General features: G+C 44.5%; 1 protein-coding gene across 1 annotated transcript in view; it reads left to right on the top strand.

Annotated features, from left to right (window-relative positions):
• Positions 1 to 260: 260 nt before the first annotated feature.
• The window catches only part of LOC119386627 (plexin domain-containing protein 2), a 76,723-nt gene continuing 54,864 nt past the window's right edge, over positions 261 to 22,119 (top strand). The window contains exons 1-5 of the mRNA XM_037653916.1: positions 261 to 437; positions 8,367 to 8,854; positions 13,945 to 14,082; positions 16,198 to 16,267; positions 21,975 to 22,097. Coding sequence (XP_037509844.1) covers positions 347 to 437; positions 8,367 to 8,854; positions 13,945 to 14,082; positions 16,198 to 16,267; positions 21,975 to 22,097 — 910 coding nt within the window. The 5' untranslated portion in view covers positions 261 to 346. The remainder of the gene's footprint in view (positions 438 to 8,366; positions 8,855 to 13,944; positions 14,083 to 16,197; positions 16,268 to 21,974; positions 22,098 to 22,119) is intronic.

Below are 22,119 nucleotides of genomic sequence, written 5' to 3'. Positions count from 1 at the left end.
TGTCCTGTGCACATGTGTGCTTCCTGAGCGGTGCAACTACTTTCTAGATTACTTTTGAAGGCTGACGCAAAGATGTGTGGTGTATAGTCTCGGAGGCTATACTTTGCGCAATGTCCTACTAGATCTACAGACTGCAATGTTGCTGTGCTGTGGAGCTACTGCAATCTGCGCCGAATAGAGCGAAGCTAGAAGTTGCTCGTAAACCGCATTATCATCGCCATCAACTAAAAGTTGGCGGGCAGCGGCCATCTCGCGGATGTCAACGAAAGCTCATTCTTGCGCTTGGTCGTCGCACTTGACGCTATCCTGCGCCACAGTCAGTCAGCGCAGGAGTGAACTTTCGAAGATGGCGTCCCGTCTGTGTACTGTGTCATTTTCGTCAATGGGTATTATCACGATTTCAAGCCTTTGCGTGCTTCTCATCGTAGAAACTTCAGGTAAGAGAATTCGTGAATCTAGCAGGTGACAAGTTACGAGCTTTCATGACGCTTGGGTCAGTCGAGTAACTTTTATAGCCTAAGGAAAACTCATCGTGTGGACTGAAGAGCTTCCTTTCAAAGCAGTCGGTCCGATTTCCGTGCACCTATGGATTCTGTCAAAGCTTTTCATGTTTCAGCAATAAACTCCATAAATTGCTGTGTCTGAGGATTTGCGCCCTGCTTCTGCTGCACGAGTATACGTGATACGGTTGTCGCACTAACCAGATCGAGACCGGAAAGGCCGTTTCCTGTAGCAGTGTCATTTCCGTATTGGTGTCACAAGATTCGTATGAAACGCGCTCGGTATCGTGTTCGTGCTTTCTTTTTCTTCCTTTATTTGAGTCTTCCTCTGTGCGCACAGCCCCATGCCTTTGCTACAAGGCCGTTTGCTCGCGGATTGATCTTGCGACCGCGATTCCGTCGACTGCGATCTTCGCTTGGCGTTTAGTTGCGCGTCACCACGGATGCTAATTTCCCGTCGGCCGCTCGCGTTTTCGACCTCGAAATCGGCACTGGCGGCGCCGCTGAGTAGCGATACGGCCTTCGGGGACGCGGTGAACGACTGCGCCGTGCTTCCTTTTTGTCAACAGCTGTTTGTCTACACAAAACGGCGTGCGTCGCCCAGTCGCCACTGCTGTTCGATGCGGGGCGCGCAAAGCGTGCTTCTGACGAAATGAAAACGGAAGGCGCGCAACTTGCTGTCGATTTCGGCGGCTCCTCTCGTAGTGGCGGCGATGAGGCGCTTTGGCACGAGTGGCCTTGCTTGTCCCTTCACGAAAAAGACGTTGTCGTGAGGGCGTAGTAGCTTTGGCAGCGCAGTAGCTACCTGCGCGAGCGCCTTGGCGTCGTCGTTTTTTTTTTGTGTGTTTTTTTCTCGCTCTTCATATTTTTTTCCACTTCTGCTGTCGCCCTTCGTGTTGTCGCTGAAGCCGCGCGCTCCCGTGCGCCTTTTCCTCGATGCGCGTGCTCGAGTCGCCCTCGTTTCCTTTGTCGCGAATCCGTGCCTCATTTGGTTGGCTTCGCCACGGATGGAAGGATAAAAAAAGGCAGAACTAAGCGCGAGCTGCGCTATCTGCCGCCGAAACCCAATACGCGTCGAGCGGCCGCTTTCGGAACTGCGAAGAAAAGTTTCGCTATCGCCTGCTTACGTTTTCTTTTGCGCCCCCCTATCAGGCCGTTTAATTGAGGCTCGTTGGCGCGACTCGTGCGCCTGGGCGACGCGAAGTGTCGCATCCTTCCTGCTTCTCTTGTCTTACAACGGCGGGCTACTGACCCGCAGCGCTTGTCGGACTTCTCTCTTCAAAAGAGTCGAGGGGACGATTCTCGACGGAGATAAGCGCGGTGCACTGCCGCTCGTGACGTCGTCGGCTGCGCTGCTCTGCTTGCCCTTTTCATTGCTGCCAGACGAGGATCTGCAGTTTTCGTTTTCTTCGCCAACGGGTGGTCCAGCACTTCACCAAAGTGCCTCTGCTACAAGAACTGTTCACTAGTTTTGTGCGCTCATACATTGAATTTCAATGTTTCTCCTTTGGCAGTGTGATTTCATTCCATCTATGGAGTCATCAATCTAAATCTGGCTGAAGCAGCCGCGACAATGTACGGGATAACACAGTACCTTGTATTGATTCATTAGTCCTTTGCATAGACTCCCCTCCGTGTTGATGCATTGCAGACTTGAGGTAGTGCCTTCCATAACTGCAGGAGGCCTTTTATTTGGAAGAAACAGAGTGGCATAATCTGTCGGGAATGAAATGGAGAGAGCATTTTGAATTTATTGGCTCTGCCACGCTAGTTCTGCAAAGCAGCAATTGAGCTCTTGGCACATTTGAGCGATGATTCAAAGGCTGTGCTCCAATCTGTGACTATTGCTCTGCACGATGTGAAACCTATTATTCAGATGCAGCGCAGCAGGTTGCCGTAAGCCATTTAGTCTGTGCTTATTTAAATGCAAATGCTTTAGCTTAGCTTCATTCTGCTTCTGTTTTAAGCAGTGGCATTGAAGATTCATTTCATCATCTATTGATTTTACTTTCCTACCACTGTCACAAATTAGCGTGTTATAAAGCGCGCGCGAGGCCGCTTTCAAACTGCTACGAGACAGAACGGTGCGAACCGCTCGCCAAGAAGCGCGAAAAGACGAAAAAACAAGCATCAAAAGACGCCGGCGCGCCGCATCCTCCTCACCCAATCGAGCCAGGCGCAGACGACGCGATCAAACGCCCAGCAAATCCTGGATGTTTCTAGAAGGAAGGGGGGACGCATCCGCGAGCGATGCCGCCGCGATTCGAACCTACGAGAAAGCTCTCGCCCTTTCCCCAGGCTTAGCTGTACTGCACGCAGAAGAAACATCCCGACGCTTCTAGAACCCGGGGGAGAAGGGATAAAAGCGTGCAATTGACGGTAGTGAAGTCAGTGAGCGAGTCAGTCGGCCCGGTGATGGTGAAGTTACGCTAAGTGTGGCTCCGTTAGCCAAAGAAGACGTGTTTATGATGGTGTGTGGTCAGTCGCTCGTCGATCTGGAAGAATCCGATGACGACACAGTGTGAGCCGTGACAAGTCACGACGACGGTTGAGCTATGACGATCAACGCTGGAGGTGGCGTGAGTGTTTCCTTGAAGAGAAGCATTCGATTACCGTCCAAGTATTGTGGACTGGATACGCCATTATCTATTCAGGACTTTAACTGTCGTTGAATAGTTGTAATGCATGCGATTGCATTCGTAGCGTGTGATCTGTTTGTTTAGCTCCCGTTGTGTAAACATCATCTGAATTATATTGTGAAGTTGTAACTGGTACCAGCCGAGTGTGCACGTGTTTGTGTTATTTGTATTGCCTTAACTGAGAATATATTTCGTTTTCGTTTGTGTTATCGACTCTCGGCTCTGACTCGGTCTTTGGACCACAACCGGCGTTCGCTGGCGCACCAAAGGACCAACCCTAAATTGTCCGCGCTTTCGTGGTGCGTTTTCGGAGGGCCGTGACGCCAGCCCTTAGAATCCGCCCGGCGATTGCCAACCCGATTAACGGGATCAGTGACAACCACACACAGCATGTAACAAGATGATAGCATATAAAAGCCACACCTGTGCAACTTAAAGGGGTACTGACACAAAAATTTTGGCCTCGCATTTTTTTGCTGCAATGTGTTGCTGGGGGCCTGTTAGTCATAACGTGGCACATCGTTTGCTGCAGCGCGCCACATATGATTAATTACAGGCTTCTCATTACTGAGCAGTGTCAGTTTCGGTCTCAAAAACGACAAGCCTCCGGGTGCAACTATCGCCACCTAGCGGGTACAGTGCTCGATCACGTCAGCACACAGAACTGTGACTGACGAACTTCCGTACGGTTCGCGAGCAGCCGCTGAGAAATAGGCTGCTAAAACAAACGTGGCAAAAAACATGGCGGCTATGATGTCATCATAACTTGTTGCAGCGTGGTCACGTGAGAGAAGCAGGGGGTCCCCCTAGGGTCCCCTTTGAGGGTGTCAGTAGCGCGAGGATGTCGATCACTCATGCAAACTTCAAAATTCATTTAAAATAACTTCTAAGATATATTCGCTGTTCATATTTTGCAGATGATATATGCATGTTAACCGGAATCGATCCCACAGGCTGTCTCGGCCGCGAAATATTCTGTCAGTACTCCTTTAATCTCGCAGCTGCTTTTTAAACACGTTTTGGCAGTAGCAAAACAACATACACAAAGCACATATGCTAGGCAAAATGTAAAATTGAGGCTTCAGAGAACAACAATAACTTGCAATAGCGAAGGTAATGTATAAATTTCACCTAGGTCATGGTGCTTGCAGACAAAAATATCAAGGTTTTTAATACGAAAAACACAACTCCATGAAATTTATTCCTTGCGAAAAAAGCATATATGCCTCCGTTTATGCCAGAGTCAGTGAACCTCACTTTTCCTAAGAAACGCATATAGTTCTAGTTTTATGAGCTCAAGTTGTGTGTCATGTATAATACAGCATGCAGTTGCAGGTATGCTATATGACTGGGCAGATGGAGATTTGAATTGCAGACAACTTGCAAATATCAGAACTATAGACAAACAATTTGAAACGTTGGCCTAAAAGTTAGAGCAAATTTTTGAGAACTCTTACTAGTGCAGGTTTCTTTAAAATTTGATGATGTTAGGTTTGATTGACTAATTGATAGCTTCAACATTTATGTCAGATTATTTGTAAACCTTGATTTTTCTAAGTTTTTGCTTTGTTAAGTGTTGATCTACAGCTTAGGGGGATCTTCCTTCCTCTCCGGAGTGCCATTCTTGCTACTGCTGTTGCTGCCTCTTGGAACACAGCAGACTCCACACAATTTTTATCATAAATTCTGCTCAAGTACTTTATTTCCTGGATGCCAGTAATCATGCTAAAAAACTACAAGCAATAGAAATGTTTGTCATGCTGGTGGTGCACCATCCTGCGAGAGGCTAGGACAGTAAATTTTCCCTGTGTTCTTTCAGATCTACATGTTCCATTGCATCAGTACCACTGATGAGTGTGGCTCTGTGTGTTGGCACCTGTAGCATGTCTTCAGATACGGACTTTCATCCTTCCTGTCAATTAACTGGTCTCCGTTTTGGTGAATAGAAAAGAAACAGCAAAAAGTGGAAGACCAGTGACCTTAAGGATTCTTAGCATAACCTCAAACAAGAACATTGCTGAAGCTTACATCACAATAGCTATTCTACTCCTCAAAGCCTGTTTAATTGGATATCAGGGATGTTGCTGTACCCCCAAGGTCTCCATTATACACTACATTTGTGTGTTTTATGAATACTTTGGGAGGTGTTACATATTGCTGCTTTGCATCGACCATAGTTCCCCATACACATCCAGCCAGTCCTGGTCTCCATAGGGACATTGTGTTCAGACACATTTTTGGCCACACTTTTGCTTTCAGGTAATCAACATTGCTTCATGTAACAACACATGAAATGTCTGTCTTTCTTTTGTCTGTTTGTTTTTTTGGAAATCTTTACAATCTCTTCTCATCTTTCATCTGCACTCACTGTAGAACACAGTCATGTCAGTCCAGCTGGGCTATCATATGAGAAAAGATGCACTTCTAAAAGACGGGCTTGTACAACTGCAGCCAAAAATGTTTAGCACGGGTGACCAATGATGGAAATGCAAAATCATGACATGTGGCGCTGTTCTTACCAAACATGCCAACAAGCACTCGGCACAATGCATGTTTTAAGCGTAAGGGTGGCCAGCAGGATAGCCCACCCTAAAGGCCAAATTTAGAATGCAAGTCACGGTTTTGTCAGTCCGGTCGCCGGTCCCACGTGCTAATCTTTTTACGATAGGTCTTAATCATCAGAATGCATGGGAGGGGGTTCCTGTGTGTGTCCTTGTTTGCTTCATTCAACTGTCACCTTTCCAGCGCACCTCCTGCACGGAGCACGTTTCAATTATTATTATTATTTATTTTTTTGCTGGTAGCCTGTGGTAAAAGCTATGTCCTATACTTGGTCCAGAAGAAACACTTTCTCTGTAAAACTATATCTACAAATAGACAGGAACACAAGTGGAGCATAAAGCTTGCCGGAGCATGCACACATGTGGCATGACACGTGCGAGTGGGCAGCGAGGCACAGGCCGGCACCTGCGAGTCCTCACGTGACTCTTTTGAAGCAGCTGGCACAGCCTGCTCTTGTGTAACGTATGTGATAGCGCAGACTCAGTATGCAATCCTCGGGGGAGCCCCTGCAATTCTCCCACTTTTTCGCTATTTGCCCATTCGATTTGTGAATGCATGATGTAGAGATTTCGAATGGAGCGAACGCTTCATAGCTAGCATACCTATATGCAGACACTGGTCGAAGCTTATGAGAATTCATGCTGATCTTAATGGGAATCTCAGTACTGTGCTACGGCAGCAGCTAGAAAACATTTTTTAGTGCTTGTAAGTCGCAGATGAGCAGGGCTCTGCCTCAGTTTGAAGCTAGAAAACTTTCAAATAATTAGGCCACAAATTAGGCTGACCATTGCCTCGCCACCAAGGCAGCTGTATTTCCCCGTTTCTATGAGTGAGCACAACGTTGCACCACCATAATCACAGTGTTGCTTCTATTCTCATGTCACTTTAATTTGAAAGCTTGCCATGTGTTCTCGTGTTGTTCCTCAGAGTACACCATTCGCCCCCTTCCAACAGTGTACTAAATGTCTGTTGTTTTGTTATGCTCCACATTGTTTCTGTCTATACTATTTTCTGGTTTCTGTCTATGCCATCTCAGTGGAGGTACTGGGTTTGACATTCAACCTTATCTGCTTGACATCACACTGCCTCATAATACTAGACTTACTTATTTAATCACTGTTGCATTTGCGAAATGAAAGCATATCAGGGGTCAAGACATGTCTTACTCATTATAAATTTCAAGGCTAGTACAAGTTTTGAGATGTCCTCTCTTAAACCGTTGAAAAAATACACAAGTTCCGGTTAGCTTCGTCTCTTGCTGCACGATGGAAGCTTATCGGAAAATGTTTCATGATGGAATGCCACTGTAATCCCTTGCAAGCTTGCAGCCTGGTTGTTTCACATTTTTCCAGTTTCAGCCAGTTTCAACCATGATTATTTTTTTTTTCTTGTGTGAATATAACTTGCAATCTTGTAAGAATGTACCTTATAGCTCTCAGTGAGCTACTGTGCACATTTAGCAGTATTTGTTCTTGTTGCTCTTGTTGCTGCTGTAGACTTCTGTGACATGCTGCTGTGTAGAAATTCCTCTGCATACTACAATGCTTTATCACCCCTTAGTGACCCCAAGATGCTTCTTGCTGCTTTTCACGTGGTTATTCTTAAGCTATCTTTCTTGACATAAATTTGGCTGATGGAGCTTTGTTATACATACAATATGAAATAGGTGCAATAAAAAGCAGCTGTGTTCTGCTCCAAATACTGCAAACATTTTTCTTTTGCAAATCTAAAAAGACTAAAAAATAATAATTTGATAGCTGTAATGACTTCTGAAGGTAAAGCTTTTTTACTCTGTGCTACTACAGGCCTTGCCAAGATGTTGATGAGGGCCATAAAATATTTGACTGGCTACACTCGGCTACAACCTGAGAAAAAATGTCAACTCCGCCAACAGCCATCACTGTCCCTTCCACAGAGAATTTGTATAAATGCTCCATCCAGGAGGGCTTGCTCATTTTTGTCACGTCAAGTACTTTTCGAGCATTTCAGATAGTTGAATTTTGTATATTGACACGTATTTGCGTTGCTGGTTTTAGATAGGAAACTTGAAGGTCCTAGTAAATTCTGTCATGGATTAGGACATCGCTGCTAGGCAAAACGTAATGTTTTTATTAGTAATGACGGACCTTTGTGTAGCACTTATACTAGCTGAGAAAAAGTACTTACAGTTTGAGCGGAAACCAGTTAGCACGACTGTCTTCACAGGTGAAGGGCGCAGCTGACATTTTTGCTTAAGTTGTAACCAAGTACATACCATAAAATCCCGAGCAAGTGCCCCCCTTACGGTTAAAGATAATCGGACAAGATTTGAAGGGGCCTGCTCGGCCATGGATCAAAATTCAAGATGGCGGCAGAAAAGCCGTGCGTACTTCCAATGAAATGCATTTTTGAATAGGCATGTATTCACTGTCGTTATTAGCCCTTATCAAGCGAATAAAAACACTGTATGAAGCAGTGAAAATGATGGAAGGGCAGGGGGGGGGGGCTTGTTCAGGATTTTACGGTAGTATTTACACACAGTAAGAAAGCAACATAAACTATTGCATTATGTTGTGGTAACTGCAGGCTGCATTGCATTTCTTATTGTAATCTGTTCTTTTTTGTGCGCTTATTTTTGTATTCCTGGTGGCTGCAAATTTTTTAAATTGTGTGGTTCGCCTTGCAGCTGTGCATTATGATGTTCCCGGCGTTGCTGCTGCGGAGCTGTCACGTGAGGACATTGTGTCGCTCCATCGCGTCCGACGTGGCTCCGGCGCCAGTGAACCCACCAAGAAGCCGACGCTGGACTCTAAGAAAATGCCAACCAAGGCACCCTCCGTAAAAACGCCAGAGCTATCCAAGCACAAGGAGGTTCCTGTAGAGGAAGGCGTGGTGCCAGCCGCAGTTCCGACACAAGTCGCGGTGGCACCGCCAGCCGCGCCTGTTCCGCAGCCAGCACCACAGCAGCATCTGGTGGGCAATACTACGACTGAAGCCCCAGCGATGCCCCCCAATGTCGCTGTTACGGCCGCACCTGCCAACACCGAGGCGAGCAATGTGTCGACACCGACTCAGGTGACACCGTTGGCAACATCTTTCCTCAGCGAAGAAGAGCTGGAGAGCCTGGTTGAGTCGGGCAACGTGACGCTGCCTCCGGGGTACCAGAACCAGACGGTAAGGACCCAACAAATCGCTGAGGCTGTATTCTTAGACCACTCATACTTGGCAAAGAAACCAGTGTACACACATTGGTACATTTACGTCAACGATATAGGTAACCACCTGTCATCCCCAATCAGACTTTTTGCAGATGATTGTGTCATTTACAGACAAATTACTAACCATACCGATGTCAGTGCACTGCAGTCTGACATTAACCAAATCACCCGCTGGTGCTATCAATGGCAAATGGAAGTTAATGTCTCAAAAACGAAGTGCATTCAATTTACGAGAACTACCAGCCCCGAGCTACATTCCTACATGATTAACAATATGGTAGTTGAAAACGTGTCCAAAATAAAATACTTAGGCGTCCATCTTACAGAAAACCTCTCATGGAATGCTCGTGTTGATGCAATAACTAGTAAGGCTTCAAGAGCCCTAGGATTCATTAAACGTAACTTACACTCTGCCAACCAGTCCACCAAACTTCTCGCATACATAACTTTAGTTCGCTCAAAAATGGAATACGCCGCCCTTATTTGGAATCCTAACCAGCAATACCTAATTCATAAACTTGAGGCCATCCAAAACAAGGCAGCCCGCTTTATCACCGGAAAATATTCACGGTTCTATAGCATAACAGCAATTAAAACGTCATTGAAATTACCTGCACTAGAAAAGCGTAGGCTTATCGCACTACTGTCTCATTTCCACAGACTTTATTTCAGTGATTCATCGTTCTTACAGTCACAGATTAAACCAGCTCATCGCATTTTTCCACGCCTGGATCATGCATACAAAATACAACCCATGTTTGCGCGTACTAACTTCCTTCGTGACTCACCACTTTTTCTTGCAATTTATCATTGGAATAAACTACCAAGCGATGTTGTAAGTGTGCGCGATCACGACACATTTGTTAGCAAATTAAAGGAGATGTGGAATATCGAAGAGTAAAATTTTATAGCTATCTTTTGTTTAGTTTAGTTCCAATATTACCTGTATTATTGCATACCTTGTTTCATGCCTTACTGAGTGCTACATTGTATTACCATGTTTTGTTCGTGTGTAGACTTCTTGTGATTTTTGGATTTTCCTTTTTTTCATGTTCTGTGTAAATATTTCCTTTGTAAACATAACCCTACAGCATTGTAACTACCCCCCCCCCCCCCTATGTAATGCCCCCATGGGCCCTTAGGGTATATGAATAAATAAAATAAAAAAACATAAACTCCAGCATGTTGGTGTCGTGACCAAAAGTGTACATTGCACTCCAGTCATTGGGTTGCATGCAGTGATGTGACAGCAACTTGCCGTAGGTAGGAATCAAACTCACAACTTCTGGATAAGACGGGCAATGCTTTGCCAATTTCGTAAATTGCCACATGACCACTTTCTTTAATATTTGTGTGTGTGAATACAAAATTAGGACCTGGTACTGTCAGCCAATGTCACGCAAGGCAAGTGGTATGTTCTTGTAACCACAATTGTTGCATATTATGTGAGCTTAGGAGCTGCCAATCAGTCAATTAACCAGTGTGTGCCACCTCACCGCATCAAGACTGCCATATTCGAGTGCACTGCATCCCATTGTTGTGCTCACTCAATAAATGCAGGCTACATAGCTCCCCATGCCTTTCCTTAGTGTTTCCTTTTTTTATATCTTTCCCAGACCCTCTGTACAACGTGAAGGGTGTTGGCTTTAATCTTATGAAAAACAATTGCAAGCAACAATGGATAATATGCACTCAGGATTAAAAACCAGACATACATGTGGCTGTGACGAGATGGTATCCTTAGCTCCAGCTTTCTTAAACTTGATGTTAATTTGTGATACTGTAATGGTAGACTGTGAAAGATGATGAACAGCATCCTTAAAAATACCGTATTTGCTTGAATCTAATGTGCCACTGGATCTAACACGCACCCAATTTTCAAGAGTTCTATATGGAAATGGACCTGGGTGTAATGTTAGTAGATTAAAAAAAAAAATAACAGGGCATGTCTTTTGTTGGCAGTTAAAAAATAGAGGAAAACGAGCAGATTTAGCCCTTACAAAATTGAAAATTTATTTTTGTGGCAGTTTGTTAAACTCTGTTATTCAGTTTTTCTGGCTTTAAGGTCACTTCTGGATGTGCCTTTGCCACATACCAACCCAAGAGTGGTTACCTTGAGAAGCTCGGTCTACACGGAGCTGCCTAAGAAAGTCTGCAAGCTTGTCTTTGAGGCCTGGATATTTAGCCTATTTCAGCCCTGGGAATTGTTTTCTGGTCAACATGCACCTGAAGATCTGGCTTTGCTTGCTCCATTTAACAACACACGTCTCAGCACGCAAAAAAGACTTTACACAGCTACCTTAAGCATGCAAAGTGACCTTCCTTTACACGATCTTTCATAATGAAAATAGAACATTGCCATGCGCACTTTATTGTGAAGAGATACGATGCACACAGGTCGTAGTCAAACACAAAATGAACTTGTATAAACCAACACCAAAATGTGCTTAGTCGCCATTTTGTGATGACAATGACACTGCATCTGACCCTCTGATTGGATGCTGTTGCCAACAGTGCGAGTGTGGTTTCAGTTTGGTATCCCATTATAATGTGCAGGTAATTTTCAGACTCCTTTTATTGGAAAGAAAAGATGCTTGTAGGTTCGAGAAAATACATTGTGTTTGAAATGCTCTCAGATGGTGTGACTGTCCAGTGTGCAAACCTGCTATGCAACCATGTTAAAATATTCATTGCTCTGTTTTTTGTAAACAAAAGGAATATTTAGCAGCACTATCTAGGAAGAGGCAATTACTTCTTTTTGTTCGACCAAGTGAAGATGCTCCATTATTATTTGAAAAAACTAAATAGAATCTACAGGTTCAAGACACTTCAGTGGCTTAGCATGAGGGAGTGGGTTGAATTTCCAGCCATGGCGGCACTATTTCAATGGGGAAAAACTGCAAAAACATCAATGTACTTAAATTTAAGCACACATTAAAGAACCCCAGAGGGTTAAAATTAGCCCACAGCCCCCAACTACAGCAGGTCTGAAAAGTCTTGTCAGAGTATAGGCATATAAAACCCCAAAATTTAGTTTTGGCTTTTCATGTTCACAAAGCAGCATTTGCAGTCAGTAGTGAACGCTTACTTGAACGAAAAGTTATTGTGTGACATTGTTTTCTTTGGGTCTCAGTAGCTGTTAATTTAGTTAAAATTAACCTGCTTCATCTTAGGTTCGTCAGCTGTGGCAGAACTGATGTGACATTGTCAGCATTATGTACCTTAGAAATCTTTAACCCCCATTTCTGTTCTGTACATCAGCAGGGCAAAGTTGCAAAGACCTTGATACTTTCTTCAAACTGCACTTAGTGGCTCAATACACTCGTGTTTGTTGTAGTAGACATGATTTTCACTACCAAGTACAGTAGAACCCCGCTGATACGTTTTTGAAGGGACCGTAGGAAATAAACGTAAGAGACGGGAAACGTAAGAGACGAAAAACAGGAAAAACGGCAAAATATTTAGTGGTACAGAATTTTATTTCAATTCTTACGAGCAGCACGAAAATTGGCGCGCTCAGCCGCGATCTAGTCGATGGATAGAAACGCGGAGCTAAGGACGGCCTCATCCACAGAAATGTAATCAACGTATGTGATTTTTTTAACACCAACAGCTGTAGGCATGAAAGAACTAAGCACACGCAATCACGACCGGCGCGGCGAGTCCGACCGCGAACCGCACGCGCGACCATGCGAGCTCCAACCAGCTCGAACTCCTCCCGTTCTCCGCAAATAACGATGATGATGAGTCTACGCCAACGCGATGGCAGAAGTGAATGCCAATCTCGAAGGCCTTGCTTTCGCAAGCAATTACGTCATACACGCCATGTTTGTGCAATACAAATCTCAAAGGCTATGCTTTTGTCAATAGTAAATGCCAATCTCGAAGGCCTTGCTTTCGCGAGCAGTTACGTCATAGACGCCATCTTTGCAATTTGAATCTCGAAGGCCATGCTTTTGTTTGCATCAATTGAAAGATTCTGTTGCTTGCGCCTCTCATGCGGCTAATATTACGGTCAAACGAGGCCAAGCTGCGTGAAAATGCACCATGGCCACTCTCTTTGGTAGTCACTCGGTCGGCTCCGAGCGCACTTCGCGACGTATCATACGGGAACGGTCCGACAGTTACGACGTAACAGCGGGGTTCCCAATACATTGTATCCTATGGGAGCTATGCCGGGACCGGCGGAAAACGACGTAACAGCCGGGAAAACGCAGCAGTGAGGAACGTAACAGCGGGGTTCTACTGTACTCCCCACATTGAAGGGGAGTTCCTGTTGTCAAATGAGGGCTACCACAGAATCTTAAATGAGTGATGCAGCCTCCATAGTGTCATGCCTGGTGCATGACACTGGTGGCTGTGTCACCAAGTGTTCTTTTATCCATGTGCCCCTGTATGACACTGTGGTGGCTCCGTCATTAACTGTTCCTTTGTTCAGAACATTTGTTCATGTGCTTGTGTTGCTTGTGTTGCTGTGGACTTTGCTGCCACTTTGTTTAACTTGAGCGCTTTTGCGCTCGCGTCACCCAACTGTGCTGCGCTCACATTCCGGCAGTTCACCAGCACACATCGAAATACACATCCTCAAGTTAACAAATGTTTGCTGCTATTTAACAATGTATGTGCTTGCCACGACCAAAGGGCAAGTTCAAAGCATGCAAGTTTTCTACTTTTACGAATGAGGAAATGAGGAAAGTACCTTATTCTCCTTCAGCTTCTCAGAGTTAAAGGAGCAGCCCCAACAAAACAGCCAAAAAGGAAGAAGGAAACAGTCAGTGCAAGTTTTCTGCATTATTGATATAAATCAGAATGTAAAATTGAAAACTTCGCAGTTAGCGAACCAGCTTAGCCTTAGGGAAACACACTCTTGCAGTTGTTGTATCTTTCTGAATTTCACTGTTACAGATCAGTGAAGTTGCATTAGGCAAAAAGTGTGACCAATATGTCACACTGCAAGTGCGTTTGATGCTAAGACTTGTTGTTTGTGCTAATTATTACTCGTGGCATTAATGAAGGATGATGGGACTGCCTGTGTTGTGCTTGCAGGATCACCACGACTACTACAACACCACGTTCTACGCGGACCCAGCAACGGTGCGGAGCCTTTGGACCGACATGGACTCACTGCCCAGTGAGCACGTCATCACCCACGACATGCTCTCTGTGTCACACCGACGGGCAGCTGTAAGTTATTTGTCAGCACTGTCATGCCTAAGTATTCTCATGAGTACCGTGTTTATTCAAATACAGGTTGACCTTTTTTTTCTCCGGAAATGTTACTAGCCATCAACCTATACTTGTGACCAAGGAAACATTACCCACACCCGTGATCAAAGTTAGTAAAAATATTGACTGTCACGCTCGTCATTTGTAAAGCAGAATCAGCTACGCTGGTCCATTAAATATGTATATTTGCAGTAAATTGACTCGCCACACAAATGAAAAGACAAAGAGTAGCATCAAGGACTCTTAATAAGAACCTAAACCCATTTGAACAATAGTTTTGGTATGTTGAACATTCGCAAGGGAGTCAATGTCAAGCTGCGGTTGTGCTCACAAATATTTGACATGGCAAAACTTTTCTTCGAAGGGGTTTAGAACATCCATTTTTGTTGTACTGCAGTCAGTTCTGATTCCAGATTATTGTCATATGCTAATTTGCTTTGCAACTCTCTCAGTTTAGGAAAAATCTTGATCCCAATAAGGCACATGAACTATTTCATATTTTAAAAACTACATATTTTACTAGAAAAATAGTTGCATATTTTAAATTGGCACACAAATGTACATACACTCAGCAAGTTTTGTCATATCCAATTCAGAAAGTAAAAAGAAGTCTTAAAAGTGCTATTTCTCCCCTTGAGCTGGTGTGAACCACTGAATGCTAGCAACTGTTTTTTTTTTCCCTCCTCGAGGGTTCCTTGTTCATAGACCAATTTTCTGTGAACTCTTTCACACAAACATGCCAGGCTGTCCTCTGGATAGCCTGCCTCCCGCAACCTGTGGAGTTGTTTTGCAGAACAGTGGAATGTGGGGACTGTCCTTTTATAGAAACATTTTTTTTTTGGTCCCATTACACGTAAAAATGAATCAGCCTGTGACTTTATACTTTGCATAAGTAGCCAAACTTCAATATAAGAATTTTTTGATATAACAAACTACTAAATTACCAATTTTACCAACTTGTCAGAACTCCCCACCAATCCAAACACAGGGATACAACTTAAAGAAGGAAGAACTGTTGAAGCCAGAAATAACACTAAAGAAGAAGAGAGGTTCGCAAGTGACAGAAGTCATCCTACTCAATCGCTATTAATGTATCACTTTGAGTAAAACTGCGAATTCATCTTGTCCAGCAGTCCATTGGTTGGTCACTAAAGATGATCTGAAATGAAGCGGTTTTTAACAGTGGTCCTTGTAAACTTTTAAGCCATTACGTGTCTGTGTTGCATGTACAAGACCAATGTAGGGATAGATGCAGAAGCATCATTCCCAATAGACACACTTATACAAGTTCTATAAGAGCACTTTGTTCATGTCTCTCCTTTGATGATATTGTTGCAAGGCAATTATGATGTCAGTATATTTTATTTTGGAATCAGCTTGACATTGATGTCACAGAAGGCATGGCTTGAAACATTTTGTCAGAGTGTCTATGATGTAGTATTGAATTTATGGTACCTTGGATTTGTTGTTTTTCCAAGCATAAGAAGCATTAAGTGAAAAGAGAATGCAAGACTTGCTTAATCAATCACAGCTAATTTAAGCTGTGGTTGCAACTGTCTCACTTTCCATTTTTAGAGCAATCTGTGAGTATTAGCAATGTAGATGCGCTGAGTGAAGCACAAACGAGAAACGTCTGTCCCTTGTTACGTTTCTCGTCTGTGCTTCACTCAGCGCATCTACATTGCTATGCCGTACCAACTAGCCCAAATTGAAGCTTTGCTGTGAGTATTAGTACTGGTCCCTGGCCATGGTCAGCAATCTTAACAGATGTTCGTTGCCTATTAATTGACCTGTGTAGTTAATACAGTAAGCTGAGATTCGTTCACTGTTCAAATAAACTTTCGGTAGAATGCTCAGTAATACTAAGCGCAAAAACTTTTAGACAAGAGACGGCAACAAACCTGGACTAGTGTTGTTTGTTGCCGTCTCTTGTCAAAAAGCTTTTGCGCTTACTACTATTGATGATAAGAGTGCCCACTAGCTCGAGCCCTCAAGTTGTTTGAGTAGAAGCTAATTGCCATGCGCTGAATGTTGTCCTCATTTTGTTGCATGTTCTTTCTTCGGTGCTTCTAGACTGTGAACCTGAGCTTCGACTTTCCCTTCTACGGTCACCCAGTGCGGAACATCACCATTGCCACAGGAGGTGAGTTCACGGTATATTTCCAGGGGTGTAGAAGGTGATGCTCAGGGACTACCCCGAGTGTCCTGCATTCAGCCTTACCTCACTTGGTGTTGATGTACTCGGCACTGCTAAAGCCACTTTGTGCCTTTCTAGCTTCTCTTGCACCATTCAATTTTACCGTATATACTCGAATCTAAGCCGATGTTTTGTTTTTTGAAAAAACGATGTGGGGCGAAAGTGGGGGGTCAGCTTAGATTCGAGTACAATGATTTGACCGCTGCTGTCGCCTACCTAAAGGCCCGGCCGTGCTAGCGGCATGGCGGCTCATCATGCGCCGAGCTCAGGCGACCTTATGCAGACGGCTGTGCATGCATGTCCGAGGCTCATTTTTGCAACATCCTACGGTAGCTGCATGGTGACGAGGTCGGCAGAGTGGTGGTCCCCATGGCTACTCAGACCGACCACGTCATCTGCTTCGTACTGTCCATTGTTACGAAATCTCGCAGTCCCATGTTCATATAGCGAGGGTCGTCGAGCCAGCAAGATTTCACGCCGGCAAAGGCGGGCAAAGATGGATCGGGTCATGTGATTATGGCGCCAGTGAATGCCACGCACTTTGACACCCTCTCTCCTCCTGTCGTGTGACACGGAGGTGGCAGAGGCGCGAGCATCGCAAGTGCGGAGTTGGTCAGTTTTCTGGAAGCGATCGTGCAGTGCAGTCGTGCCTTAAACACGTGCTCGCGAAACGCCTGCACCAACTATGCTTCAGAAGCGATGGCCTGCAATTCGGCCTGCATTCAAGGTAAGCTTGTTTTTTAAATGCGAAGCATTCCTTAGCGAACTTCTGCGACTTTGAGCGTATCTATCTATCTATCTATCTATCTATCTATCTATCTATCTATCTATCTATCTATCTATCTATCTATCTATCTATCTATCTATCTATCTATCTATCTATCTTATCTATCTTATCTATCTATCTATCTATCTATCTATCTATCTATCTATCTATCTATCGTATAAACGCGTGTAAGGGCCGCACCCGTGTAAGGGCCGCACCCCGTTTTTTTGAAGTGCATATTCTAAAAAAAAAAAATCCGCGTAAGGGCCGCACCCACACTTTCCTCAACCAATACGTATTCAAAATGCGCGCGCGCGTAAGCTTCTAGGCGTAGTCGATAGATGGCGCAAAAAAACGCAACCATCATCATCGTCACCAGAGTATATTTATATATTTTTGGATTTTATTCGTGTTAAGATGTTCGTGAAGTGGGCTAAAAATTTTAACTTTTTTATTAGTATTCATAGACCCGCCAACTAAAGGTTAAAGTAGGATTCTATCTTTAGCTTCTCACATCTCTATACAAACGCGCTATCGGCGCCATCCATATCGGCATTAGCATCACCAACTTTGGCATGGCGTTTGCGTTGTTCGGTTTGTGCAGTTCAGCCAGCCACTTGCTGTAGTTTTCTGCACTGTTCGATGACCTTCGTGCTAGCTTGTTTTCTACACGGCGTTCACGTTTTGGCAAGATGGGCAAGTACCTGAATAGCTACACTGCTGGCTATAAGTTGAAGGTGATCGAGTATGCCCTCGAGCATGGGAAACGTGCCGCCGGCAGAAAATTCGACGTTGACGAGAAGTGTGTTCGACGTTGGTGTGCTCAAAAAGGAGCCTTGCGAAACACCAACAGCACTAAGGGCGCTTTTCGAGGAGAGCAGTGGAAGTTTCCCGATTTGGAAGAAGACTTGCTCCGCTATGTGACTGAAGTGCGGAATGATGGTATTGCGCTCACAACGGACATGCTGCGTGTGAAGGAACTAGCCTTGGCGACTGTACTTGGGTGGATCCTATCTGCGTGGAGCTCGGTGTTGACGGACATTGTGTCCCGAAGTTTTAAAGTCGCCGGGATATCTAACAGCTTGGATGGCACGGAAGATGACTGCTTGTGGGGTGACGGCGCTTCGCAGCATGTCATCTCATCTCGGACTCCAAGTCTGAGGACTCGCCGAGTGACGACGATTGAGCACGTATGTCGCAATAAATGTCGTATACTGCAATAAACGCTCTTCGTTCGCTAACTGGTGCGTTTTTACTTAAAAAAAAAAATGTCGCGTGTATGGGCCGCACCCTGAAAATTGGCCCTCATTTCTTGAAAAAAAAGTGCGGCCCTTACACGCGTTTATACGGTAATCTATCTATCTATCTAGCCAGCCGCCTCCGACTTTGTGCTCTCCTGGTCGCTTGGTTAATCGAATGTACACCAAAATTGGTATGGCATAACATGATTGTATGACGAACATAAATGACAAGTCATAACATGAAAATCATGACACGCATGTCATGTACAGCATGATTTACATGCCATGCTCATGGTGCGCTGGCGCCCGTTTCGCTAGCTTGATATACACCAAAATTGGTATCTTGCGAGATGACTGTGTGATGAACATAAATGACACGAGTTAACATGAAAATCATGACACGCATGTCATGTACAGCATGACTTATGTGCCACGCTCATGGTGCGCTGGCGGCCGTTTCGCTAGCTTGATCTACCCCGAAATTGGTATTGCACGACGTGACTGTGTGACGAACATAAAAACACGAGTTAACATGAAAATCATGACACGCATGTCATGTACAGCATGACTTACGTGCCACGCTCATGGTGCGCTGGTGGCCGTTTCGCTAGCTTGATCTACACCGAAATTGGTATTGCGTGACGTGACTGTGTAACGAACATAAATAACACGAGTTAACATGAAAATCATGACACGCATTTTGCTTAGTGACATACAAGACGATGTATGCAGCTCTTTGCTGGCTGCTTCGCATTACATCGATTCCCACAATGCGTGGGATCTGCCGGCTTTTTTTTCTGGCCTTGCGAATTTCGGGGGTCGGCCTGCAATTGAGAGCGGCTTAGATTTGAGTAAATGCGATAGTAAGTTCCTAAAAATTTCTGTAAAGCTGGGTGGAATCAAACGGGCATCACAAAGTTGATGTGAACCAACTAGCGCGAGTAACCACTACGCTGTGTCACATGTTCGTCGAGCACAACAGTTCAATGCTTTAACACTGCATCACAAAGCCCGGGATGATTTGGGGAATCATTCTCCCTGTCAGCTCCCATAGGATCCTCTGTATTGGGAACCCCACTGATACGTCACGAGAGTGGGACCGTTCCCGTATATATCACGTTCCAGAGTGTGCTCAGAGCCGGCCATGCAGCCGCCTAAGAAAGTGGCCATGTTGACTTTTCATGCAGCTTGGCGTGGCTTGACTGTAAGATCAGTCACATGAATGGAGCAAGCGACACCCGTAACGTGCTTTCTGTTCCCAGGAACTAGAAAAAAAAAGCATAGCCTTCGAGGTATGTGTTTACAAACATGGTGTGTATGACATAATCCTGATCTTGTTTTTGGTAGGGGTGTGCGAATATTCGAAATTTCGAATATTTTTCGAATAGTGTTTGCTATTCGATTCGATTCGCACTGAAATTTTACTATTCGAACTATTCGAACTTCCCAAAGACAAATGCTGTCAACGTCCGATTGAAAGTGACCCCTTCAGATTTTCAATATGCTTCACCTCATTACACTCTCGTATTGCGGCAAAGCTGCCTTTCAAGCTCCGTTACGGTCGAACTTAGCCAAGAGACAAAGTCCGGTTAGAAGTGATCCCGAGATTTTCAATATGCTTCACCTCCTCACACCCCCGTATTGCGGCAAAGCTGCCTTTCAAGGTCCGTTACGGTCCAACTTAGCCAAGAGACAGTCAACGTCCGTTTGGAAGTGGTCCCTAGATTTTGAATATGCTTCACCTCATCACACCCCTGTATTGCGGCAAGGCTGCCTTTCAAGCTCCGCTACGGTCGCAAATGTATTAACTCAAGAAAACGCTGGTTCCAATATGGAGATCAAAGATGTGGCAGAGTTGGGGGCTCAATTAATGCTGTTTTGGACCTGAAATTTGGGCAGGAAGTCCGAAAAATCGGACGCCGAAGCTTTTTAGCATCCAAAATTTCAGATGTTCTTATATATCGACGTCTACGAGGCAGATTTAGAACTCTGGATTTGAAGGGAGCACACCCTTGTCCGCCAAATCAGTTGGCTTTCCACAGCAGTTGAAAGAGGAGGAGAGGCTGAGGAAATGGCATCTCTGCCTATCACGTGTAAAGTGTTGTCGGCAACACTTTGGTTGCACCAAATCATGTACATAAATACAATTCGGCCTCTACATTGCCTCACTCTTGATAAGAAAGACAACTATGAAATATGACCCCACCAGCGCTTCATCAACCTAGCGAAAAGAAACACTTTCATGTTGCTATCTCACAAGAACATACTTAGGGATTCTTTGCAACTTTTTCTGTAATTTCACTTCGAATCATTTGAAAAATGTTTGAGAAATATTCGAAAATTATTCGAAATTATTCGATTCGATTCGCACTCAATCTTTATTATTCGAATTCGCTTCGCACCCAAAATTTTGCTATTCGCACAGCTCTAGTTTTTGGCACTGGCCAAAGTAGTGCCCTCGATATCGGCATTTGTTTCTGCCATCGCATCAGTGTGGACTGGTCATCGTTATTCATTGGAGGATCCTGAAGTCTTCTCGTGCTGCTTTTGTGTTTCTTGTAGGTCGTCACAGTGGTCGTGCTGCATGGGCTTAGTTCTTTCACACCTGCAACTGTTGGTACCGACAGAATCGGATACGTTGATTACATTCCTGTGGATGATGCCGTTCTCAACTCCACTGTTCTATCCGTCACCTGTATTGTGGCTGAGTGGACCAATACATGCATCAGTAATGAAATTTATTAAGATTTGGAGCAGAAGTCACATTTCTTGGACAATAGCCTTCGGGGGTACTTTCACTTTTGTGAGGCATTCGGCCGTCTACTTTTAGTCGCGATGCTTTGGCACTTTTCCCAAATGCAGTGTTATTGCTTGGAAACGCCAACGCATCTGGCGACAAGCTCGCAAAGGTATCGCCAAAAGTGATCGCTTGCCAGCTTTTGGCTGTAGCGGAAGTAGATTTTTTAAAAAGATATGACACTGCAGGTGCTTGAAAAAGTCTTTGTGCTGATCGGGCTTGAGTAGACGCACCAGACAACGTTTCATGGTTTTTTCGAGTGTAAGCATATTAATAAACTTCTGTGTGGTTCACCAATAGTCAATTTTCTTTTTTTCCTGTTTTTCAGTTCTTGTGTTTATTTTTTACAGTCGCATCAAAACGTATTACACTCAAACCTCGATATAACGAAATATCGGTTATAACGAAGTAAATGAAGAATAGTCTTACAATATATACAGTGTTATGAATATATTTTTTGGGCATAATGAACTTATTTTCATGTAAAATGTAACTTCGTTATAGTATTGAGCTTTGAGTGTAGCAAGGTTCTACTGTAGTCATGGCTTGAATTAACAAGGCTTTGCTGTACTTAGAAAGCCATAACATGCTTTTAAAGCTCTCCATTCCTGCCAGCTGTTGTGTCTATACAGTTATCCTATGAATACTGAATTCCACAGGTTGGACGGGGGGTATGTAAATATGCAAGCTTTAAATAGTTACAAAGGAAAGAGCAGGCAGCTTTTCTGTTCCGTCTGTGCGCAGAAAAGAAGGAATCTGCACATACAGGAAATCTGTTTCGCTCAGATATTCACGACAAGATAAAAGTGTTGTAGCGCCCCTCTGAGGACTTGCTCCGTTCTCTTCTAGGCTTCCTCTTCACAGGCTACATGCTGCACGTGTGGTTGGCTGCAACACAGTTCATTGCACCCCTCATGGCCAACTTCGAGACCATCTCCAGCAATGACTCATCAGTCAAGTATGTTGACAATGGTGGGTGCAGCCTTTCCCCTCT

Source organism: Rhipicephalus sanguineus, chromosome 3 (assembly GCF_013339695.2).
Source record: "Rhipicephalus sanguineus isolate Rsan-2018 chromosome 3, BIME_Rsan_1.4, whole genome shotgun sequence".
Classification (NCBI taxonomy): domain Eukaryota; kingdom Metazoa; phylum Arthropoda; class Arachnida; order Ixodida; family Ixodidae; genus Rhipicephalus; species Rhipicephalus sanguineus.
The sequence above is the reverse complement of the archived record's forward strand: the minus strand, read 5'-3'. Positions and strand labels throughout refer to the sequence as shown.